This window comes from Gallus gallus, chromosome 1 (genome assembly GCF_016699485.2).
Source record: "Gallus gallus isolate bGalGal1 chromosome 1, bGalGal1.mat.broiler.GRCg7b, whole genome shotgun sequence".
NCBI classification, from domain to species: Eukaryota; Metazoa; Chordata; class Aves; order Galliformes; family Phasianidae; genus Gallus; species Gallus gallus.
The window spans coordinates 144,724,373-144,750,476 of NC_052532.1; the positions used below are offsets into that span (position 1 = coordinate 144,724,373).

The following is a 26,104-nucleotide window of genomic DNA, read 5'->3' on the forward strand; positions in this document are numbered from 1 at the left end:
TAGAAGGAATCCAGTGGAGGGCCATAAGGATGGTAAATGGCCTGGAGCATCTCCTGTATGAGGAGAGGCTGAGTAAACGGGGTCTGTTCAGGCTGGGGAAAAGAAGACTGGGAGGGGATCTGATAAATATGTATAAATATCTGAAGGGAGGTGGGAGGCAAATGGATGAGGCCAGGCTCTTCTCCGTGGTGTGCAGTGATAGGACAAGGAGTAATGGCCTAAAACTTGAACATAGGAAGTTCTGTGCTAACAAGTAGAACAGTAAAGATGATGGAGCACTGGAACAGGTTGCCCAGAGATGTTGTGAAGTCTCCTTCTCTGGAGATATTCAAGACGCAGCTGGATGCCTACCTCTGCAATGTATTGTAGAGCACCTGCTTTAACAGGGGGGTTGAAATCGATGATGTCTTGTGGACCCTTCCAACACCTGAGATTGTGTGATGAGCCAGCATGTGCCCTTGCAGCCCAGAAAGCCAACCATATCCTGGGCTGCATCAAAAGCAGCATGGCCAGCAGGGTGAGGGAGGTGATCCTGCCCCTCTACTCTGTGCTGATGAGGCCTCACCTGGAGTACTGCGTCCAGATGTGAAGTCCTCAGTACAGGAGAGAAATAGACCTGTTGGAGTGTGTTCAGAGGAGGGACACAAAAATGATCTAAGAGGTCTAATGACCTAATACCTCCCCTAAGAGGACAAGCTGGAAGAGCTGGGGCTGTTCAGCCTGGAGGAGAGAAGGCTCTAGGGAGACCTGAGAGCAGCCTTTCAGTATCTGAAGGGGGGCTGTAAGAAAGAAGGGGACAGACTATTTAGCAGGGTCTGTTATGCTAGGACAAGGTGAAACAGTTTCATACTAAAAGAGAGGAGATTTAGATTGGATAGGAGGAAGTATTTTTACACTACAGGTAGTTAAGCACTGGACCAGGTTGCCCAGAGGGGCGATGAATGCCCCATCCCTGACGACATTCAAGGCCAGGCTGGACGAGGCTCTGAGCAACCTGATGTAGCTGTAGGTGTCCCTGTGGATTGCATGGGAGTTGAACTAGATGACCTCCAAAGGTCCTTTCCAACTTAAACAATTCTATTCTATGGTTAAGAAGTTATTATTGTCAGAGAACAGAAACTTCTTATATTATTTATGCTTTAGCAATTTAAGCCTTTTAACCCTTTTTTGCACAATCATTTATAGTTTTGAAACCTTAAATCTTGATATGGTTGCCAGTACCTTTTGAGTCATTTAAAGAATGGCGTATTTTCTGTAGTTGCCATTGTGCTTCACATCTGTTTTCTTAATTTCCTTTTTCCTAACATGTTGCTGTTACACAATGCAGGGGCAGTTCTTGGTAAACCTCTGCTCACGTGCTTTGTGTTGCCCTCATCCCCCATAAGATCAATTTAAAACAATGAGTTACAATATTTAGAACTGCCTGTATACATGCTTTGAACAGTTTATAGGTGGAAGCCATTGTTTAAAAACCTGTTCAAGCCATTTCCTCTTAACAGCATTCTGATTTTATTTTCATGAAGTTTTTCCTCATGCTTAGGTTAAACTGTTTACAGTCTAAAAAGCATTTGCCTAAAAAGGAAGCCAAGCCCTGATAATTTCTCAGGACATTAGGAGTAAGGTTAATTTGTTACCAATATGGTCATAAAACTAGCACTTAGAAGAGCTTTTCAGTGCTCTTCTATTATTTGCTCTGCAGCAGCAAAATAGCACTTCTTCAATCATCTAATAAAAACATGGAAGTTATTTAGTTCATAGAGGCAGAGCAGTAACACTACTGAGTTTGTCTTAAAGTTGAAATTATTTTGGGAGAACTTGGAAGCGTTTGTCATTAATGTAGGTAACATTTTTTCAGGTAGTCCTCCTAGTTAACTGAAATGTAATTTTGTGGGCATGTTTTTCATACAGTCAGTAACAAAAAAGTACTTCTTAATTGGAACAGGTTGCCCAAGGAGGCTGTGGATGCCCCATCCCTGGAGGCATTCAAGGCCAGGCTGGATGTGGCTCTGGGCAGCCTGGTCTGGTGGTTGGCGACCCTGCACGTAGCAGGGGGGTTGAAACTCGATGATCATTGTGGTCCTTTTCAACCCAGGCCATTCTCTGTTTCTATGATATGATTCTATGGATTGTTATTCATATTTGATTACAAATAACATTTTTAGAAAATGTTTTTATAATGTATCTGCAATTTTCAAATATATTTGGGATTTGTGTAACGTACTGAAATGTGTTAAGTACATTGACATTGCTATTGTGATTCTAATTGCCAAGTGATTATGTAACTGACTTGTAACTTAGTTCTGCTCAAGTAAGCTACAGAACGTAGTTTTCTAATTTTCTATTAGCTAAGGGTTGAGATTGTGACAGTGCAGACTTGTACTGATTCTAGCAGCTTCTGGTTGCTTTGCCATTTTGATTTTTGCTCCAGAATTTTCCCACCATTCTGTTAGATTCATTTAATGTCTTGTTATGAATTCACTGTTAATGCCAAATTCAGTTTGTAAACTCTTACTGCATCAGAGTTGCTAGGTAGTAAAGAAGCACTAATGAGTACTTGAAGCCTGTATCAGAAAATAGAAAGCTTGCACAGCAGCTGGCTTCTCTAACAGTCTGTTGCTTGCTTTCCCCACTGAATTTATTTCCCTAGGAAAGGGGGGGAGGAAAAAATACAGAACCAGTAATTCACTTTTTTTCTGATAATCACAGAATCATAGGATGGCCTGGGTTGAAAAGGAGCACAGTGATCATTGAGTTTCAACCCCTCTGCTATGTGCAGGGTCGCCAACCACCAGACCAGGCTGCCCAGAGCCACATCCAGCCTGGCCTTGAATGCCTCCAGGGATGGGGCATCCACAACCTCCTTGGGCAACCTGTTCCAGTGCATCACCACCCTCTTTGTGAAGAGCTTCCTCCTAATATCTAACCTAAACCTCCCCTGTCCTGATAATCTCTGACTGTTCTCCAAATGTGCAGTCAGAAGTAGCTGTAGCCCTCAAAATTACTAAAGAAAGATGTCAGCAGGGATGGAGCAGAAAGCGCTCTTCAACCTTTGTCAGTTTTCCCAGAGCAGTCCTGTTTTGCTTTTCTCTGGTTTCCAGAACACCTCTTTATCAGCATCTTTACCTACTTACTGTTTTTTTCAGTTGCTTTTCACAAGCTTGAGTTCTGAATTTTCTCTATGACTTCACTCTAACCGGTTTACTTCCCAACTTGTTCTCATCAAACTTGTGAGGACAGTCATTGTATGTTTGGAGGTCTTTTATGCTGTTTACTTTGTGGAGCTCGATTTCATTCCTGGTAGTTGGAGGTTCCTGGAAGTTGTCTGAACTTCCAGCACCCGTGTGGTTGGCAGGCTGTTATGTTGTTGCTGTCTGGTTTTGTTTCATTTTCACTACAGTCCCTACATAATGTGTTTGTTTTATTACTGTCACAGAGGTACTTTTCCCCCACTTGGAGCTTCACCCATTAATCTTGCTAATCTCAGTTAAAGTTCTGTCAGTCTTGATCATTTGAGGTTATGACTCTTCTATTCTCTTGCCTCCCAGTAATACTCTTTCTCCTGTCCTTTGGGTACTCTTGTATGGAATTTTGTGTCTCTTCATAACTTACTTTATTATTCCAAATCACTTGCATTTCATTTACTAAACAGTGAAATGGCCCCTTAACAATCTTCATGAATCAAATTGTTACCATGAGCTCAACAGCTGAAATGAGCGATGCTTATGTTAATTGCACAGCAGGTAACTTATTAAAAGAAACCTTAACTTAAAACTCTACTAATGGTCATTTTGCAATGAGATACCTCGTGTCTAGTTTTTCAGAATACCTAACCTCTGAGTACTATCTCTATTCTTACAGTGAAACCTTTTCTCAGTACAGAATAGATTTGCCTGGAGCAAAGATTACATAGGTGCATTCCTACTGAAGTTAAACATACCATTACAAAGTTACTCTGTTTTTATGTTGAAGGCGTTTTGGTGCTTAGCTTCAGCTTTCTTCCTTTTGACTTTCAGTTGAGTGGATTTAGAACACTTTCACTTAAAACTTTTGAGTTTTAGTTAATGCAAGTTAAGTACCTCTGGAAATAAACAGCATGCCAGCTTTATGGAAATAGAAATAAACCTAGGATTCTTCAAGAAGCCCCCTCATGGGTAGAAGGAACAAGCCAAAAAGTCCAAGCATTTCAAAGGACAAAGTAAACTGATGAAATACAATTTTTTTTAAATGCCATTAACTTCTTTTTCTTTGAAATCTGTTTCATGTTTTTCTTTGAGTCCTTTGCTGAGTTATCGAAATCTGGGATTCAGTTTATCTTAGAAATTACCGTATAACGCAGCTTCTGACATTTCCCATAGAACCGGCAGGTCTCCTCTGACACCTAGTAGCCCAAAAGGCATCATTTAGCATGCATCATACCATCTTTTCCACAATTTGTCACTGCTTCCTGTTGATTTGCATCCATAAATCAGCATCCAAAATGTGTGATAATGTGGGTAAAAGACCATTGAATTTTTACTCTGTGGTCTTCTCCCAGTTTTTTGTGTCCTTGTTTTTTCAGTCCTTATTTTACTGTCAAGATGCAACACATTTACATCCTCCTGTGCTTTCTCTCTCTACTTTGCAGCTTCATGGCTTTTTGTTTGTTTGTTTGTTTTTAACTCCTTACCCATTATTTTGAATAACCATCTTTCAGTAACCATAATGTCAGAGGTTTTAAAGGGATGTGTAGGGTAAAGTGCGCTTTGCAGGAAATTTTAATAGCTCCTATTTAACAACCATCACTAGGAAGAAGCTGTGAAGAGAAGGAAAAAAAAGAATCAACAATCCAACAGGTGTGGGCAAGGGGTATGTGGTGTTGCAGTGATGCTTTATGTTTTTATGCCAGTGTAGAATAACAGTACTGTCACTAGGCAGACAATTTACAGAGAACATTTTCAAGTAGCTCCCAATACTTAGTCACCTTCAAAGCGTAGAGAAAAATATGTTACAGCCCTGTTTAAAAACATAAGAGGAGGAAAAACAAAAGCTGAAGATTAACAAAACAGAACTAGGGCTCTCAGGCATGCCTGATTGGCCTCCAGACAAACCAGATGGACTTGAAGAATGTTGTATGTTGGCCAACTTCGGTCTCTCACCTACATCCACTGTATTCCTTTCCTCTGAAATACCTGCATGTGGATCCTGTTGTTCAGTGCAGAATTGCTCAGGAACACTTCATATGTGTACTCAAGGTGGCTGAAGTGCTGCCTTTATTTTTTTGCTATAGATATGTTGGCGTTGTCACCATATTTCCTAGAATGAAGTGAATAATTTCAACAACTACTTTGGTGTATGATTTATTAAAAAAACCAACAAAATAAAAGTTGAAGTTCAAATTAAGTACTTTGTGTATGAAAAACTTGCATATCCTTTTTACTGTGATAAAACTAAAGACTGTCTGCAGTTGATATATACTTGGCAGCAATGACTTGCGAATAAGCTGTGACCTGGAAATAGGGTCAGCAACCGTTGCAGCACGATTGTGCTTGTTTTAAATATGTAAGTATGCATTGTGTTAAGACACCCCAGAACCAAGTCCTTGACTGGTCCTTAGTTCCACATGAAAGCAGGTTTGTCTTGAAAAGAAGCCTGGTCATCTTGCTGTTATTTTGCCAGATTAAAGAATCTGGAAGGAGGACTAAAATGAATCAGAAGATTCAAGGGGGAATGGTTTTAAACTGAGATGGAAGGTTTAGGTTAGATATTAGAAGGAAGTTCTTCACAAAGAGGGTGGTGACACACTGGAACAGGTTGCCCAAGGAGGTTGTGGATGCCCCATCCCTGGAGGCATTCAAGGCCAGGCTGGATGTGGCTCTGGGCAGCCTGGTCTGGTGGTTGGTGACCCTGCACATAGCAGGGGGTTGAAACTCGATGGTCATTGTGGTCCTTTTCAACCCAAGCCATCCTATGATTCTGTGATAAGACTGCACACCATGGGCAAGTACTCCTGGGCTGTGTGAGTCAGTAAAAAGTATTTTCTGCCCTGGCCTTCCTGTGAAACCTAAGTGCATTTTGGTGCTGTCCTAAATCTCTCAAAACTGCTTAGAAAGCGTTGTCAGTGAGAGCTGGGTTATGTGCCTCAGCAGGGCATGGGAATCCTAGGCAATGTTAGAAGTTGTCTTCCTTAGTTTGCTAATATAGTAGCTGAAAGGTTTTGATCTTCTTGAAGAGCATGAGACAAACGTCCTGTAGTTCCTGATGCTTCCGCAAATCAAATGGCAATTGGAGCCCAAATTGCTGTACAACACATAATTTGTACAAAACAGTTCAGCCAATGTAGATATCAGGAAAAGAAATTTAGAAAAAAGAGTTTTTTCTTCCTGCTTTTTCTTCTGGACTTACACTCCTTATGTATACAGATGCTTGCATTTTGAAGTATTGTTGTTCTGGTGCTTTAAGAATTACTTTTAAGGATTTGTTCTAAATAAAGTGATTGCTTCTTGCTGCATTTCCTGTCTCACTAAGAACTGTTGCAGCTGAAGGACAACTTGACAAAGAGGCAGTATGCATTATATCAGTTAATGTGTACAAATTTGATAAATTCTGGTTTGTAACTGATCTTGCCACAGATAAAAAGATAACAAGCTTTTTATGTGAAAAAGCTAGAAAAAATCCTTAAGTATTGTGTTGGTAGTTGTGTAGCAGGAGAACAGCAGTAGAATTTGCACAGGTATGTACCACCAGCTCAGTTCCACTGAGTTCCACTATAGTGCAGGACTGGGCAATTAAGTTCATGGCTTTCCCATGAAAAATACCTGGTAAGATGCTATTCTAGTCTCTGCTCTGTAAAACAACAAATATAAAGTAAATAGCCTATTCTACCTGTATTGTGATGAATAAAATGGAAATAATTTTCTATCAACTGTCAGACTGCTTCAGGATGAAACAAGGACCATTCTGTCATTTTCCTCTTAGCGCTGCTAATACTCTTCTTCCCCTCCCCCCCCCCCCCCATTGCTTGTGCTTCTTCAATGCAGGAGAATAGGTGTATTTTACTCATTGCAAAAAATGACCTGTGATGAATCTAGTGAATTTATAATGTGAAGAAACAGAATTTGAAAGAGGAGAGGCTCCTTAAGTTTTCTAGCTTTACTTATTTATTTATTTATATCTTCCCCATTATTACTTTTACTCAGTGATTGTTGTGCTCAGCCCTCCTGAGTAGGAGAGAGAGGACTGGAAGGGTAAAAGTGCAAGAACTCATGAGTTGAGATAAAGACAATCCACGAGGTAAAGGAAAAGCTGCATGCACAAGCAAAGCGAAACAAGGGATTCATTCACTGCTCCCCATCTGCAGGCAGATGTTCAGCCATTTCCAGGAAAGCAGGGCTCATCACACATAACAGTTCATTGGGAAGACAAATGCCATCACTCCAAACATCAGCACGTCCCTCCCTTCCTCTTTCTGCAGTTTGGACGTTCAGCCTCACTTCTGTAGCTTTACAATGATACGTAGAATGTTTACATCTCTCAGATTTGATTCAATTTAGTGAACGGTGCTAAAAGCGTCTTGAGATTAAAAGTGATATGTGTGTATATATATATTCTCATGTTTTCAGATGGATTGCAAATGGAAAAAAAATAGCCTATATATTCATGCTGTGGGTGTATGACAGTCACAGATATTCACCTTTTTCTCACCATCGCTGGTGTTTCCTAAGAGAAACAGCAAATTGGTTTTCTGACTGCCAGCAAATTGAGCTTCACCTTCAAACTTCTGCTAACGGTGATAGATAATGAAATGTATTGAATCACTCTTTGATTGCTGAAAAGCAAAAGAACCATGTTTGATTATAGACGTGGAGTTCATGGATATTCAATATGGCGAACACCTGCTAATATAAAATGAACGAGATTTTTCTATTTGATTAAAAAATTGAGAAAGAAAATTGAGGTTAAAATCAAAATGACCATTGAGACTGACCATTACTAAAGCAGCAGTGTGATTCATGTCGGTTCCAAACTGTATGCAGAAATCATGCTAGGTAACCAGGTATATTTTTTGCATTTTTCAACACTTCTTTTTATAAATGTTTTACACTTCAGGCTGTTGTTGAAAACAAGTATTGTAAAGTCGCTATGGTTGTAAAGCGGCACATTTTCTTAATAAGGAACATGTTTTGAGAATTCAGAGAACTTAAGCATGCAGTAATAGTGTTTAGCAGTTACCCTATTGCAGGTGTTTTCAACTGTGTATTTTAAGATTTATTGGTCCCATAATGTTGTGTTTCTTTTTTATGTGTGCGTGTTTGGTTTTGTTGCTTTACCTCTCGTACTCAAGCAGTTAGCGCTGTCACTTTTCAGTAGTGCTGGAGCAGATGACTGACTTGACCGTGAATGCAGGCTACATTTTGTTTCCTTAAACCTTTACTCTATTTGAATATTTCAACTTCAAAAGCCATCCCCAGATAACGGGAAGGAACTTTGATAACAACAAAACCATCACCTCATGGATCAGTCTCTCAGCAGGGACGATTTAAGATGATATACTGATGGATATCCCTTCTTCTTGACCATTAGTATGTGGAGATTTGGGTTTTTTTTTTTATCTTTTCACATTTTTCTCTAATGGTTTGTGGTACTGTGATGCTTGAAGTGAGGGATCACAGCCCCATTCTAAACACAGACCATGGGAGCTCACTTGTCCATCTCTGATGACATAAGCTGTGATTTTTTTTAATGTTTTCTGAGCTGTATACAATCATTTCTGTTTGCGATCACTTACTTGTGGGCCAGAAGATACTGTAAAGTTTTCATCTTTTACACTTCCTAGTTTAAAGTGCCTAAGGCTTAGCACAGTGTTAGGTTTTGAAGCAGAAATTCATAGTCACAGTAACGTTTCCTGTTCTCTGTCAGCTGTTCTTCTCTGAACTCTGGCATAGACTGCGAGTAAGTTCTGGTTTGGTAAGCATGCTTTGGCTGACAGAAGGGCATAACAGGGGTCAAGTCTTTCTTTCTCACCTTCAGTTTAATAGCATAAGTCTCTTTTTTTGCCAGCTGAGATCTGCAATTGAGCTGTTTTTATTTTGGTATGAAGTTGCTATTTTCTCGAGCAGTAGTTTTTATATGTAGCAATAACACTACCCTAATGTCTGTGTTAGAAGTATTGAAGTTACATTGTCCTGGTGGAATTGTTTTTACCAGTATTTTCTTGTCACTGTTGTCATAGGAGAGGAAAACACTTCTTTATGGCATCTAATTCTTCCTGATTCCAATCTTGTCACCTTAATCTGGCTGTGAGGAAAAGAACAAGTTGCTAATGTTTAAATTGAACTAAATTGTTGTTAAGTGGATGCTCTCCTTTCCTGTATTCATAGGATGTTTGCTGCTGAGCTTCTCTACTGTCTATAGCAATATAACTTGAGTGTTGTCATACTGTATTGTCTTTCCTTTACTTGCAAGTGTCATTGATCTTGTTGTTGTTATTTATCAGACAGCATTATTGAAACGACAGAGTCGATACATTCACTCAACAGTTCCTGAAAATGCAGAGAAGGAAGCTCAGAGCTTGTTTGTTACTGAGGTAAAATTGGAACCTTATGTGTATGTGCCTAATAGCAATATTATATCTGACCTGTATTTCTTCTGCTTCATTTATTGTTTAAAAAAAAACCAGAAAAAAAATACCCTGAAAAAAAAAAATGTCGCAATTTATCTCTCAATATTTTGTTTTGAAAACTAGTTCTCTAGTTTTGTCAAGGGAAAATTTCCAGGAAGAAAAGCATTTTCTCCTTCAGTGGCTAGAAAAGGATTACAGGATAGCTGTGAATAGTGTTGCTTGTATCACTGACTTTTGAGGATGGTTCTCCTCCCACCTTCCCTTACTCTTCATGCTTTTGACTTTGCCCGTTGAATATGGGTGATGTACATGCATAATATTGATGGAGGTATTGAACCTGAATGAATCAATGTTACTTACTTTTTTTAATGATAAACTATTTAATTCCAGATACTCTCTGTTTATTCACAGTAATTCTGTTGTTTTCTGGAACAGAGGTATTCATAGTATTAATGCTTAGTACAGGCCAAAATTAATCCTTCGTCCTCAGTTTCTATACTACGTGTAAAAGAAGCACATTCTCAAACTTAGTTTCTCTTAACCATTTTTTGTGTTGGCATTCCCTTGGTTCTGACTGTTACACAAGACATTTTGTGTCTTGTTGAGGCCTCTTAGGAACAAAAGGCTTAACATTTTTGTCTTTTTTTATATTATCTACTGTTTTTTCTACTAATATACTTCAAGCTTGTATTTTAACACCTGAAACAACAAGTGCTTGTCTGTTGTAATTTTGGGAAAGCTGATAGTTTCAAACATCTTAATCCATTTTAAACCTTAAAGTGATTTCTCCACAGCGATAGCTACCGTTAATATTTAATCCAAATAATTCTAAGATAAATCTGAAGGTGATACACAAAGAGGGAGGAGTGCTCCCTCTTTGTAGGGAATACAATACTCCAAATAGGAGTGCTTCCCTCTGTAGGGAATACAAGAATTTCAATGATTTTCTGCAGAACAAACTGCTTTACAAATTTTAATGTTATATTTTGAAATAGAAAGAAAATGTTTTTGAACTGTTAGGTGCAGTATTTGCATGCATGTAAATCTGTTAATGGAACACAAAATTTTGTACCGCATGCCTTCTAACAACAGATTTTGTCAGTTTTATGGTACTTCATTCAAAGCCAAGATAAATCAGTACTTTTATGTTTTAGCAACATGGGTGGAGTAAGACGGTATTTCCTGTGTCCTGGTCCAGGGCGCTTGCTTTTCAACAGCTGAAAGCATGTTAAGCATAAGTCTAAGAGAAAGGAGTTTTTAGTTTCTCCATCAAAGTGCATGCAAAATTCAATATTCTGTTTTAGTAATTCATCTGTCTTGTAATGCTGAGCTTTCTGGTTTTATGTGATACACATCTAAATGATCATATCCTATTGAAACATCACTTATTACAAAAAGCTGCATTGCAAAAGAAAGGAAGTGTACAGAATTTTCAGAGATCACTGCGTAATCATAATAGTGCATAAACAGCCATATCTGAGAAGGTTTTTTTGTGTATGTGTGTCTAGGGAATGCTGTTACAGAGTTGATTGTTTTCCAATTAATACTGATATTTGGTTTCCTTTAACATAGTGCATCAAAACCTACAATTCAGACTGGCACGTTGTTAACTATAAATATGAAGATTACTCAGCAGAGTTTCGACAGCTTCCAAAGTAAGTATGTTAGCCACTGGTATAATACAGACTTGATGGATGTAACCATTTATATGCTATACCAATGTTTAGTAAAGACAATAAAGATTTCTAGGATGGAATTAATATGGAACGTGAACTTTTAAGATCTTATTAAACCATTTTCTGGGAAGATACCATGTAGCGTTGCCTTATTCATAGGGAGGTCATTACAAGAATTTCTTTCATTGACAGCTTAGAAGTAAATATGAGATTAAAAACAAACTCATTTAATAGATGAAACTTAATGGTAAAATGGTGATTTATTGTTTTTATAGTTTCGGAGGTCGCTTTTAGAACTCTCCTTAAGAGCTTAAGGAATAGAACCTAGACTAGACAAATAATTATAGGCTATTAAATCAGTGAGGTAGACACTTGTATTTTCAAATGTTGTGCTAATACTCTCTATATATACCCTTAACAGGCAGACAGTGTGTTAAGGGTTGTCTAGAAATCCAAGAAGAAATATGAGCATTGCTTTTCTGAAATCATACTCATTTTTTCCATATTTAAACCCGTATTCAATGAAAAATAGTTTAAAATGGACTAGTTTTTTGTGTGTGTGTATGCTCATCCTTGATACAGGCATGCAGTAAATATCGCATCAACTCACAGCTGCTTAGATGCAATTAACTGTGATGTTATGTGCCTCTTTGAGAGACATTCTTGGATAAAAATAGAATTGCAGATTTAAATATGCTTTCAGTGCAAAGGAAAAATTACTGATTTAGTTCTCAGTACATATTTGATCAAATTCAGATTTGATTTTAATGATTGATATTCATTTTTATGTTTGCATTAATCATTAATAGAAGCTGTAGAAATTGCTGGAACAAAGGTTTTATTTAAAGTTTATTTGAAGGTGATTTGATTTCACTAGGAGATATTCCCATTAATGAAAAGTTTTGCTATATTTATGGCACGTGGATGGACCTTCTGATGACTTCCTTCACATTCCAGAAAGCATTTTGACAGAGGGAGTAGTTTTTTGACAGAGAGATGGAGAAGGGGGAACTTCCACTGTTCTTTTTTTAAATTTATTTCCAATACATCCCTTTTAAATTGACAAACACAGCAACAGCATTGCTTTTGCTCTCATTTGTTCTTCCCTTCCTAAGTCCAGATGACCTTTTGCATTGCAGTTTGTTACAGATGATAATTATCTACCTAAGATATTAAGATTGCAGCAAACAAGAAGGCATTTGTTTCTCCTCAGTTATACAAAGGGACAATGACTAGCAGAACAATAGAAAGAGTGTGGCCAGATGTGCGAGTGAGGAAAATTGCAGGATAAGAGAGAGATTGTGAAAAAGTATGTTTTTAGCCAGACATTCTTGTACTTTTTCCTCTTCAGCTAGGGAAATAACATCTTTTTTTTTGCCATATGGAATATATAACCAATCGCCAAATTGCTGGTATCATAGAAACTTTTTCTTTCCTAGTAAAGTGACAAAACCGGAGAAGCTTCCAGTGCATTTATATGAAGTGGATGAAGAAGCAGATAAAGACGAGGTAAGATAATAATAATTCCTTTATTCTGCTTTCAGTAAAGAATGTTGAGATAGGGTAAGCAGAGGTTATCAGTTAAGTGTTGATGTCAGTAAGACCAGATAGTGCATTGAACAGCCTGATTTAAGAGGGGGGGGGGGGTAGTTACTGTACCTCCTTTCAAATAGCCTTTTATTCCTGAGATCTTGGTATGAGTAAAACAAGTTTTGACAGATGCTGAAAATGTAGCATTTCAACAGTCGTGAAGAATCATCTTGGAGCTTTCATAAAGTCTGCTTATATTGTTTCTGTGCAGAGTTGAGTAAAATCATAGGTGAACCTGTTCCAACCTGAAAGTACATGCTGAAGAATGCCTAACAACATAGAATACGTGACAGTATAGTCTGAATTTAAATTAGATTGATAGAAATTTGGATGCAGGGTAAGTCCTGAAAATATGTGGTGAAAATGGAAGCTAATAAAGTTTAATTAAAGCCTTTATTAGTCTTTATTAAAGTCTTATGCGTTTTCATTTTTTGTCATTGGTGTAGGGAAGCCAGAGGTACCCATATTCTCAAGTAGTTTTCCACTATGTTTTGAATGTGAAAGACTTTGTTCGATAATGGTTTCTGTTATTTGTATGATTTGTTTAGTTTTTCCACACCCTATTTCAGAACACAAGCTGGTTAGAAGCCAGTTCTCTCTTAAGAGTACTTGAACTCTTGCATCACAGAAAAAAAGAATCAAAATCAAAATAAAATGATTTTTGCATTTTATATCCTTGATAATTACTTTGTTTGTAAGTTTCTTGTGTTCAGAACTTCTGCTTGTGAAATAAAGATGTCTCCTTACAAGTTTTCCTAGATGAAATGTGAAAATGTAGTTGAGGGAGTGTGTCTGAACATGCAGATTTCCAAAGAGTCTCAGGATACCATTCATTTCTCTATTGTTACTGTTAATGTGCACTGTAATATTTGGATGGGCAGATAATTTCATGTATCTGTATCCCAAGTTTTCCGGTTTGTAAGATGAGAGTAGTAATGCTCTCTGTTATGCTGAATTGAAGACTTGTCAGAAATACTACCACATTAGTGCTAACAGAAACGTATTATAAAACAGCGAGTAAAACATGGAAAAAAAAAACATAGATGAAGGTAGGATTTACTGTGATTGTTAATGGCAAATATAGTTGTGGCTAGTACTTGTTAAGTATTGAAAAAATGGATAGCATGGGTATTGCCAGGTAGTACATTTCTTCCGTGTAATGTAAATGTAAGCAGGGGGGACTTCCTGTTTCATTCTGCCCAATTTCCTGTTACAGCAGGCAGTAACATCATAGCTCTTACAGAGTTAATAGTTGCTAGAGGACAGATCAGTTGCTCTTTGTGGAGGAACTTAAAGTGTAATCAGAAGAAAAGAGAGATTAATGGGAATAGGATGGGGAAACAGATTGTTTCCTCCGGGGAAGAATATCTTGCTGGTTAAAAAGCGATGCATTTTTTTTATATGCCAATAATTTCAAAAGCTGAACAGTCCTTTCTTTCAAATGCTTACGTATTCGTTTGCCAAAAAGCAGATGTGCAAATCTTAAATTGAAAGGTGTTTTGTCTTTTTTTCTATCTACAGGTTTTTTGAAAGGTGATTTATTACGGGAATGATAGAAAAAGACAGAGCTGTAGGTGATTAGAATTGGAGGAAAAACAGATAAAGATTTAGTTTAAGCTTACCCTGTTAAAACGGGAGAATTACCTTTGCAAATGTAATTCATGCTATAGAGCCATCAAGTTAATGTTTATAAATGGAATTTTTTAAATCAGCCAGGGATATGGGGGCCAGACAAGGAGTTGTTTTTGTTGAAACAGTCGCTGTTGGAATAAATTTTGGAGCAGTGTTAGTGGGAAAGATCATTAAAAAAGTGAAGCATAATGTCCAGCAGTAATAATAAAAATAAGGAAATTAACTTATCAGCTGGAAACAGGAAGTGTGTTTTCATTGTGAAAGAGATGTGTTAATGACTATGAGCTTTGTGTTATTTTGTATTAACAGATGGTAGCCTGGAAAAATTTGGTAGCTTTTTGGCTCTGTAGGCAAGGATTCTACTTAATAGTAAAGGTGTAACTAGAGAGGCCCAAGTAATGGTCAGTTTTGCTGTTAGGAAGTATCATGCAGTTCAACAGAGCTGGGAAACAGTGTGTCTCAGAGTCTTTGAACCAGGAAGTCTTAATAGAGACAAATCTGAACTTTTAGTACCACAGGTAATGAAGAAATTCTTGTCAAATCAGGCGGTCCTTTTGTGTCTTATGAAAGTACAGAAAAGATGTAATTTCATTATTATGTGACATGCTGTACAGAACCAAGTTCTGACGATCTCATAATCACTTCATCTTCTTGACCTTGTGGTTTTAAACCATCCTTTCTGAGGGGACAACTCCCAGCAGTGTAGCAGGAGAAGCACAGTTGTAAACCCAGTGTCTTCATTTGTCTTCTTTGTATCTGGATTGTGGTGCAAGAATTAGGTAATGAAGAACAGAGTGAAGAAGGGCTAATGAACTGAAGATATAAAACAAGTAGGCTGCACTGCTTAAAGAGTGAGATTCATGGAGGCATGTGAACATTTAGTATTTTTAGTCCTTGCTTGTGGAGTACCTTTCAGGTGTTATGAAAGTTGGGAACCGTGTCATCCTTGCTGGACCTGATTTCCTTTCAGGAAGACTATAATTTTTGCAGGAATGGCTTGACACGACTTTTGCCTTCTGTTAGCAGTTTTTTGAAGTTCAATTGTGCATATGCCTATAAATATGCAAGCTAGGCAGAATAAATAAGCTGTAAATAAATTAACTAGGGACGTCTTACAGAATGTTTCTTGATTTAGTTCTAGAAACTAATGAATATTACTCAAAATTTGGTTCAGCTGTTGAACTAATGACTGTGCCACTCATATGTTACTACTTTCTGTGCTACTTACACTTAATAACTGAGGAAAGGAGTTAGAAGAAGTAGATGATGGCAGTTGAGGAAGTTTTTGTGGTTTTGTTTTCAGTTGGACACTTGGCTGATTTTGAATGATTGGTTGTGATGAGAGTTTTTTCTGTAGATGGTTGGAACTTTACAAGTCTAACTAATTAATGTTTTTGTTGTGTTAGAATGTATTACGTCAGCTAGAAACCATGGTGAAGTGTCTGCTTGGTACTGCCTTTAATGGTTGCTTGAATTGATGATTTAATATTTATTATGTGGAAGTTGTAAATCTTTCATTTTGATCGGTTTCAATAGTAGAGTACTACTTTTCAGTAGTTAGTAACATCCTGTGGGTTTGGATGTAGCTGCAGATTCCATGAACTGGCAGATGTAAGTGGTTTACAGGCAGTAGGGGTACTGTCCGATACATGCACTGGATCTGCTGTTTTTGTACTTGCCATTACTGACAAATTTGGTCTTATTTGTCTTAGAAAGCTTGGGTTCTGAAATGTCAATGACCAGAATTAATTAAAAAATACAAGAACTTAGTTCTCTGTAAATTATTAAAAACAAAATGTCTTTGAAGTAATATGTACTAAAGCAAATGGTTTGAGAAATCTTTTTTGAAGTTTTGGGTAAGCCCAATCTTATATTGTTCTTTCTGATAATAGAAATTGCTAATATTTCTTGCAACGTGAGATTAGAATACGTAAAGAAAGCTTATAGAGTAAATTCTATTGAGCTTTTTATCTTTAGCCCTTCTAAGGGTAATTTATCTTGTCTAATATTTGGCTATCTAAAGATCTAATCAGCTGTCTATTGGGATCATCCTGCTGGCCATAGAGAAAACCTATGTATATAAGTGGCTGTGTTGCATATCAAAAGTTAGATGAGGTCAGTCTCATCCCTCTTCTTTAATTAAAATAGTTAGAATTAGAGAGATACATAATTTTATAGAGCATTTTTATCATTATGTTTTGAACATAGCTATTCCATCTTTAAAAAAATAACTTCTGAATTTTGCTGATGTATGTCAATTTCAGTCTGTGATGCCAAACTTTTTTTCCTTCCTTCCTTCATCTGCAGGATGCAGCATCTCTTGGGTCTCAGAAAGGTGGAATAACAAAACAAGGATGGCTGTACAAAGGCAACATGAATAGTGCAATCAGTGTGACAATGAGAGTAAGTTTATGAATGTCCTATGCGTGATGAGGAATGAACACCCTTATTAAATACCGCTGTGCCCTTGTGAAGTCCACTCTCATGTGCTTTACTTGTAACAAAAATAGCATTGGATGAATGAGAGATGCCTATATGTGAAGTCTTTCTTTTTAATATACCTAAATAAAAAAGCTGCATTAAAAATTAAGTATGTGAGAGGTGAGAGAAGCGTAGTGTTTTAAAAACCTTTCTCACCTGTGCCCAAGAATATTATAGTAGAGAAGGGGCAATGTAGTACAAATTCTTGTTTGTATTGCATCTTTATTTAGAAACCAATGGTAATCACAATAAATACCTATTTTACATCTAATGCTGTACAGCCAGTTATAAATACCAAGAGGTAGAAAAAAGTTTCAGATAATGCAGTAAAATCTTACTGCAGACTTTTCAGTTAAAAATGTTTCTTATGCGTTACTGATTTCAGCCTTGTTTTCTAATGACACTGATTAGGTTATGTGCAAGTAAAAGCTTTTCTTCTGTAACTGGCTGTGTAAGTAGCACTTCTGTGTTTTATTACATGAAACTGGTTAATACCAGTCTTACAATTCTTTTTCTTTACACCTTTCTTTTCACTAGTCATTTAAAAGAAGATTTTTCCACTTAATCCAACTTGGTGATGGATCGTATAATCTCAATTTCTACAAAGATGAAAAAATATCAAAAGAACCGAAGGGATCTATATTCCTAGATTCATGCATGGGAGTGGTTCAGGTAACTATAACTATTCTGCCTGCTTTTAAGTTAATTCTGCATGTTATATGAAATTAATTTAGAAAAGTAAAAAAATACAGACAACTTTGGTCATAGATAAGCATCTGCTGTGCAGACGAACAACTGAATATGCTGCAAAATCAGTGAACTAGATTTTAAATTGAAAGAGGTTGAATTTGAAAAATGTTACTGAAAGCAGTAGAAGCTACTGGTTGATGTCAAATATTTCTCAATAATTTCAAACAGAATTTTAAGGCAAAGACATAAAATAACACCCTGAAATTATGGCAAAGTAATGACTGCTAAGAAATTAGTGTTAAGTTCAGTTACATTTTGTTCTTACATGGGCTGTAAAATGTTTTACATAGCTTCTTGTGTGGGATTTCTGTTGTGGGAATTGTATTAAATTCAGTCATCCTTCCAGATCCTTTCATTTGACCTTTATAACATTACTTGTATGTGCTTCTCTTTATTAAAAAAAGTTACGGGCTTTGGTAAAAAATATTTGTCTCTAGCAAGTGCCAAAGAAAAGAGGTGGGTTTTTTGTGATTCTGTTATGTGTTTACAGTACATTATGTAACTGTTTTGTTGGGCACAGCATACCTGGAAAAAAAGCATTGGGTTTTAGAGTTCTGTTAACTTTAATAGAAATTTAGTTTAATAGAAACATATTTTTAAAGTATTTTTTTCTTAGCATGAAGTTGTTTGAAGATTTATGCAAAGAGATACAGCAGCTCTAGAGAGGATTTTCTTGTGTAAATATTGTAATAGTATTTTTGGATAAGTATTTAACAGGCACTTCACATAAAAAGTCCTGTAACTACACTAAATTCATTCATATTGCAAGTTGTATATATAGGTTTACACAAGTAATTTTACTTTACAGTTTTGGCCAGTTCTACTACAGCTACTTTCATTCATGTTTTTGAAACATTCTAACAAAAAACCCAGTTCCTAAACACATTTGTAGTCTTTGTTTTCCAGTTCTTACAGTGCATCTTTCCTTCTGCTTTTCTGATAAAACTTCTTTTGCTTTGGTGCATTATAGTAATGCACTTGTCCAGAATACTGCCTGTTTTTGTTAAAATGTCTGAAATGCAGAATTGTTGGACAAAATAGCTTAATTTGATTTGTGAGTAGATAGAATGTAGAGATGTCATCATTAGGTCTTCTCTTTTATTGTAGAACAATAAAGTCAGACGTTTTGCATTTGAACTCAAGATGCAAGACAAGAGTAGTTACCTTTTAGCTGCAGACAGTGAACTTGAAATGGAAGAATGGATAAACACTCTGAACAAAATCCTTCAGCTTAACTTTGAGGCTGCAATGCAAGAAAAGAGAAATGGAGAATCTCATGAAGGTAAGCAGGGTTTCATGCAGCACTGGCAACAATGACTACGCATTCAAAAATAGAGGCTGCTGAAACTTACTTCCTTTTGATCACAAAAAATTGTATGTCTTTTCTTTGTTTGTCGTAATGATAAGAATTTTGGTCGTTTGGCATCAGTATAGCACAGTTCTCTATTAATTTGGCCTGTGTTAAGTCCAGGAGAGAATATTGAGACTGACAGAAGTCTAGATAACAGAACCCATGGGAAAGAATCATCACAAAGGTAGCTTAAGGAAGAGAGAAAACTGAGGCGGCACTTGTTTTAAAAAGCATAAAATACTGTTGAAAATGGATAATCTATTCTGTGTCCACTCTAGACAGAAGATCAGGGCATTGTGGTAACAGTGAGGTACTTAAATGTAACTTTCATTACCACATTACACAGTCCATAAAGATTGCTTGGGTATAGCTTATTTTCTATTGGAACCCTTTAAGTATGGATAAGCCAGACATCTGTAAGGACTGTGGTGTAGTTACAGTTAATAGTTGGGTGACCAAAGATAGTCCGTATGTCCTCTTGTGCGTTTTTTGTTCTGAGAGTTGACGGGGAAGGAAAATTGGTGTTAAACTAAGGGCATGCCTGTCCATAGGAATCCTGAAGAGGTAACAGAAAGTTGATCTGCTTATAGATGTCACTATACACCAAAGGAAAATTTAGAATTTAAAATTAGATGTCATGTATTTTAGTGAAGATCACCAGAACTTAACATGATACATTTGCAACAAAATCAACTAAAAAAAGGGAAGCCCGCAGCTTTGTGAAGGACATTTTGGTCAGTGATCACCAACTGACCTTAGAATCAGAAGATGCTTATAGCTAACAGAATGATTGCTTTGTATCTCCAGTAACCATTGAAAAGTAGACTTAGAAATCTGTACAGAGGGAACTTGTTTTGAGATCAAGTAACAGTTCATGGTGGAAAAAGTGACATAAACTTGTTCATTGAGCATCTTCTTTCACCACACAGCTATCAAAATTAGTATTAAAGCTGATTTTCTAGGTAAGATTAGGAATAACTGCTGGTTTACCAATTTACTTAACTGATTACATCTTCTAACAAGTCATTGCATAGAAGTGAAATGACAGAGTCAACAACTACAACCTGTTTCTGTTAGTTGTTATTTTGAGAGGATATGAGTTACAAACAAACTACTCAGAAATAGCTTTGCTTCAGAATTTTAGAAGTTTTTTTTAATGTGTTTTTTAATTGCAGATGATGAACAAAGCAAAATGGAAAGCTCATCAAGTAGTTTTGACAGTTATTATCCTGAAATAACAAAGGTAATTTATATAGTAAATGATTACTCAGGATATAAAGTACTAAACATAATACTTAGTCATTTGAACTTCCAGTAAAGGAGAGTTGTTTCCTTCCAGTTTCTTTGTGGTAGTTTAAAAGCTCTTGTCAATTGGAATAGTTATTGAGCTTCCCTTTTTTTTTTTTCTATTGGAAGCAACCTGGCTGGTGTCTTCAAAATTTATTTAAAGCAACTCTATATGTTGTCTAAAAGCAACATTTTTATTATTTCATTAGTGTATTATATTTTGCATAATTTGTATTGTTTTATTACATACAGGTAAGTGCTGGAGCACTTCTGAAGAAGCAATGTAGTTATGCTGAAGTAAAGTTTTATTTTTAGTTAAAACTATAGAGGAGCTTAATAACAGTGATGATGTGAATGTGTTCTAAAGTACTTGTGCTTGTAATCATAGACTCATAGAATCATAGAATCACCGAGGTTGGAAAAGACCCACAGGATCACCCAGTCCAACCATCCATCCATCACCAATAGTTCTCAATAAACCATGTCCCTCAACACAACGTCCAAACATTCCTTGAGCACGATGAGGTGCAAAATCATGGATACTTCCTGTATTGGCATAGTTCTTGTATTTTAATTTTGTTTTTATAGAAGTGTTGTAGAGTCCTCAATTACCTTTGAGATGAAACTCTTTAGACCTTTCCATTATTAAATATCCACAAAAAATAAAACTGGAAAAGATTATTCAGCTAATGCTTTATGAGAATATGAACATTTTTCCATAGTGACAATGTCTAATAAGTAAGATGAAATAGAAAAAGAAGGTAACTGAGTAGAAATACACAGAAAATAATTGTTACTCTCCCATAGCCAATTTGCAGACTTGATTATATCAGTGGCTTGTGTGACACAGTAAGCTTTGTGAATACTCCATGGGAGAAATCTTTATTGAAATATGAAGGGACTGGAGCTGGTAACATTCTTCTATTGTAGTTGTACAATACTCTATTGTACAGTGTTCTATTGTAGTTGTACAAGACCTGCAGAATCCAGGCTTCTTACTACTTTTTCACAGAAGCCTGCAATATACATGTCACACAACCTGCAATTTTGAAGCTTTTCTCATTGCCCATGCTTTAGAATGCTCTGCCATTCTTTCCAGAGGGTCTGCCTGACCTAGTCACTCCTCCAGGAGTACAGCATGTAAACCAAGCAGTAAAACAAATACTCACTATTTGCCAGAACATCAAAAAAAACTCAGGATACACTAACAGGCTTTTAGCCCCCAAGCTGGTTCTCTGACAATTATTAATATAACCATACTGTAATCAACTTAGTACATACATACATACAGAAAGCTATTATGCTAACTCCAGTGATAGCTGCATTAGGAAATTAATTGGGATTTTGGTGCATACAGTCAAGTTTACCTTGGAGGAGCTGTAAGCATCAAACAGCATGGTTATGTGAGGCTATGGAAAAATAATTTCAGTTACAAATATAAAAGGATGTTCTTATTGTATGCAAGACTTTTCTTTCTTTTTTGTTGGAGCTATCAGAATACTTAGGTTCCACATAACCTCTGGTGTGAACTCCTACTCAGGGCTGTAGCACCTGCATATGGTTTTAGTAAAACAAATGCTGCTTCCTGTTTCCATAACCTTTCCATACCCTCTAAGCTAGATATTTTTCTAGCATGTTATTTTCCTCAGCTCTTTAAGCACTGGCTTTTTTTTATTTTTTTATTTTTTCCTGTGGGTAGAACCTGTTTAAATTTCTGTTTCCTTCAAAATAAACTATTTGGTTTTCCCATTCAAGGTCACATCTACTATTTGCTCTAATGCATTTTTTCTAGCCCTTTTTTCCCTGAGAAGAACAGGGGAACTTCTGCCTGCTTCCTTTTGTATGTTACGTCTTAACTTGATTATTTTATATAAATGCTGTTTGTTTTGAGGATTTTTGTCCTCTATTCTTTCTTGCATTGTCTTTTCAACTATTATATTTGGCTTGTTGGTTTTTTTTTTTTGCCCAGTGGAAAACTTTTAAGGCATTGAGCCTTCTTTTAGATAAGTTGTTCTATTATTGTTGGTGGTTCTGAGAGGAGATTCTCACAATAATTGACCCCGTATCCTTATGAGGAAAGAGAAATTCCTTCAAGGGTGATTTTAGAGCACCTGACAGTAAGGAAAAACAGTCTTCATAGAAAACGTTTTACTCCTGTGAGTAAATCTCTGAAACTTCCTTTTTCAAGTCAACAGCTGTTATTTTATAACATTAGATAAGATTGTTTTGTACACTTCAACGTGCAGATGTGCATACACGTAGCTGAATCTCTGTCCTACCTACTTCATGTTCCTTTTATCTGCAATTTAGGTACCAAGAGTGAATATAGATTTTTTTTTTTTTCCCAAATCTTCATTAAATATTAAAAAACAAAACAAAAACAACTACAATTGAGCCCTTGGTCTTAAATGCATGTGTTGCTGTCATAATCAGTGTGACCAGTCACCTGCTTAACTGTTACATTTCTCAGTATTTCTTGAGGCAGGAGAGCACTGTCCCTGTTATGCTGATGAGGAAATGGAATTATGCACTGCCAAGCTGTAGAGAGAGTTGATGATTGTATTTGTAGTACATTTTCATTTCTTGATTTCTGACCAACTCCATATGAATCTGCCCATCAAAAACATATGGTTTTGTCTCATCCTTTGTGGGTAAAGCACTTAACAAATCTAAAACCACTTAATATGCTTTAGCTGAAGAAATTTCTGTCTTGTTCTTATGACTAGGTCATCTTTCTCTTCAGCTCTTGTCATTGACTATTCTTTTTCCAAGACATACTCATTAACTTCTTGTCATCTTTAAACTTCATCACAGTTTAGTCTTGTATATCTTGACCAGCTGCTCAACAAGCAAAATCTGCCAGTACTCTGCTGGAATTGAGTGTATTATTTGTGTCTTCCACAGCAACTGTTGCCTTTATCTCCTGTGTCCACTAAAGATCATAGTAAATTGAATCCATTGAGCCATCCATATTCAAAATCGCACCTCAAAAGTTCCTCTGCTGTTAAACATCCTTTAGGTTGTTTTTTTTTTTTTTTAATTATTATTATTATTATTGGCCTGTAGTAAGATTTGAGCTATTAGAACTGGTAGTTTGTTGTTTGTTTTCTTGAGGAATATTAGGAGTTTCTTCAACCTCTGACAAAGCAGATGTAGGTATTCCTGCTGATGGTCAGTGATGAGCATTTTGGTTTGGTAAAACCTTTTAAACTGGTACAGGATGATCCAAAGATAGACACCTGCCTGTAAAGTATTACTTTGTATCCCTTTTTAGCTATGCTCTGGGAATGGCGGCTCTACAGCCCTGTTAATTTTGGCTCAGGGAAATGTCCACTTCTAATCTCTTCTGACTTTAAAAATCATACAAGACCTTTTTATGGAAAAGAAGCCTATGTATAACACCAGTTTTCACTTTCTATTTTGTTCCACTTCCTTTATTTTCATGTTAATAGGTAGGTATCCACAAATCCTGGGCAAGATACCTCCTAGCTCTGCACAGTAACTTTTCTGTGTGGGAGTTTTGTCTTTTGGAAGGTTTGGATTTGCTTTTGTTTTTGTTTTCATCTACCCACAGGAAAACCACTTATTTGGCAGTGAAGCTCAAGGAAAAAAAGAAAAACAACAACAAAAAACTGTTGAGGGGGGAAGCCTCTGATTACATTTCTTAATTTAGCTAACTTGCTGCTTACTGAGAAATATTATGGTGTCGTTGCAGCTCTGAGTAATGGGTAACCTCCACTCATACTTTGTTTTTTACAATTAAATCACTTTCTGAAAATTATTTATGGTTTAAGGAAAGACTGTGCTACATAAGCTGCACTAGAGTATACTTTCCATGAATTTGGAAACTTACATGTTTCTGGTGTTGGTGGGTCTTTCTGTTTGTTTGTTTTTATATTTTGATGACTGGGAGAGATGTAAGAGGAAAGAAGCCATCTCTCACTTTTTACTTGGGTGTGATGGAGCAATTTAAACTAAGGAGGAGTTTAGGACTAGAGGGAATGGCCTCAAGTTGCACCAGGGGAGATTCAGGCTGGACATTAGGAAATATTTCTCTGAAAGGGCTGTCAGGCACTGGAATGGGTTGCCCAGGGAGGTGGAGGAGTCAGTGACCTTGGAGATGTGTAAGGAATGTGTAGACATTGTGGTGAGAGACATGGTTTAGTGAGAACTATTGGTGATAGGCAGCCAGTTGGACTGGATGATCTTGTAGGTCTTTTCCAACCTTGGTGATTCTATGAGTTTCATAGTTCAGAGAGAGAAGAGTGCCTGAATTAAAAACATTTAAAGCTTTGAACATCACAGGAAAAAAGAAAAAAGGAATGTCATTGCAAAGTATTTTCATTTAATATATGATACTAAGATCTTTTTTCTTGTTTTGGACAGAGTACCAGAGAAGCAGAAATCAAGCTCAAAAGTGAAAGCAGAGTTAAACTTTTTGCCTTGGATCCAGATGCACAGGTTAGACTCTTTACAAGGAAGCATTTTATTTTCTTTTCTGTTGATCCTTTTGGGATGAAAACCAACATACTTAGATTTCCTTTTCTTTTGTCTTTTTAAAGAAACTTGACTTTTCTGGTATTGAACCAGAAGTGAAGCCATTTGAAGAGAAATTTGGAAAAAAAATACTTGTGAAGTGTAATGATTTATCTTTCAATTTGCAAAGCTGCATTGCTGAAAATGAAGAAGGACCAACAACAAATGTAAATAATTATTTTCTGTTAATATTGTCTTTACTGCTTTCTTGACACTGTTCCCAATGGCAAAATTTCTTACTCTAACTCAGGAACTTGGACTGTTTTTTCCAACTCTTAAATCAAAATAAGCGCCTAAATCATACAATAAGTAGCTTTGTTACGAATCTCCTTGTGGTGTAGAAAGTTAAATTTTTCTTTTACTGTCTTTTATACCTTGTCAGTACTATCTAGAGTGGCCCTTTGTTTATAGAAATAATACTTACCTTATTTTCATGCATGTTTTTTACGGTAATATAGATGCCTGCAATGACACGTCACTGTTTTTTAAATGTCTAGGTAGAGCCTTTCTTTGTCACATTATCACTGTTTGATATTAAAATCAATCGGAAGATTTCAGCAGATTTCCATGTTGATTTGAACCACCACTCAGTGCGGCACATGATAAGTAGTGCACCTCAACAAATGATGAATGGCAGCGGTGATGGTTCACATAGGATTCAGGACACTTATGAAACCATGTTACAGTATCCAAAGCAGGTAAGAGTTACTGAGACCTGGCTTGAATTCTGTCTAGGAGGGGAGAGTTTTCCTTAATACTTCACACAGCTTTCCATTATGTGATGTCAAGATTGTATGCATTTTCCTTTTATATTTATCTCATGTTTTATTTTTAGGGAATATTCTCAGTCACTTGTCCTCATCCAGACATTTTCCTTGTGGCTAGAATAGAAAAAGTATTACAGGGAAGTATTACACATTGTGCTGAACCATACATGAAAAGTTCAGATTCTGCAAAGGTATGTTATCTTCTTTCATGGCATTGAAAAAATACTGAGACAAGATGGATTGATTTGAAATTAATAAGTATTAGTCAGAAACCCACTTCATCCATAGGTGGTGATGATTTGATATAGTAAGTTCTGATTAACAGTAGCAACTATTATTAATTGAAACTTTACTTCTAGCATATTTTATGACAATTATTCAGCTTTTTATAACAACGATGATATATTTTTAATGTCTTTGAATAGACTGATTTGAT

The 26,104-nt window shown here is 36.5% G+C and overlaps 1 protein-coding gene across 20 annotated transcripts in view; it reads left to right on the forward strand.

Moving 5' to 3' along the window:
- DOCK9 (dedicator of cytokinesis 9) overlaps positions 1-26,104 on the forward strand; it is a 118,937-nt gene that overhangs the window by 36,417 nt on the left and 56,416 nt on the right. For all 20 annotated transcript variants that reach the window (XM_015274823.4, XM_015274828.4, XM_015274839.4 and 17 more), the window contains exons 3-13: positions 9,473-9,562; positions 11,171-11,253; positions 12,714-12,783; positions 16,804-16,899; positions 17,515-17,649; positions 18,835-19,009; positions 20,254-20,321; positions 24,752-24,826; positions 24,928-25,068; positions 25,399-25,599; positions 25,737-25,859. In XM_015274823.4, coding sequence (XP_015130309.2) covers positions 9,473-9,562; positions 11,171-11,253; positions 12,714-12,783; positions 16,804-16,899; positions 17,515-17,649; positions 18,835-19,009; positions 20,254-20,321; positions 24,752-24,826; positions 24,928-25,068; positions 25,399-25,599; positions 25,737-25,859 — 1,257 coding nt within the window. The remainder of the gene's footprint in view (positions 1-9,472; positions 9,563-11,170; positions 11,254-12,713; positions 12,784-16,803; positions 16,900-17,514; positions 17,650-18,834; positions 19,010-20,253; positions 20,322-24,751; positions 24,827-24,927; positions 25,069-25,398; positions 25,600-25,736; positions 25,860-26,104) is intronic.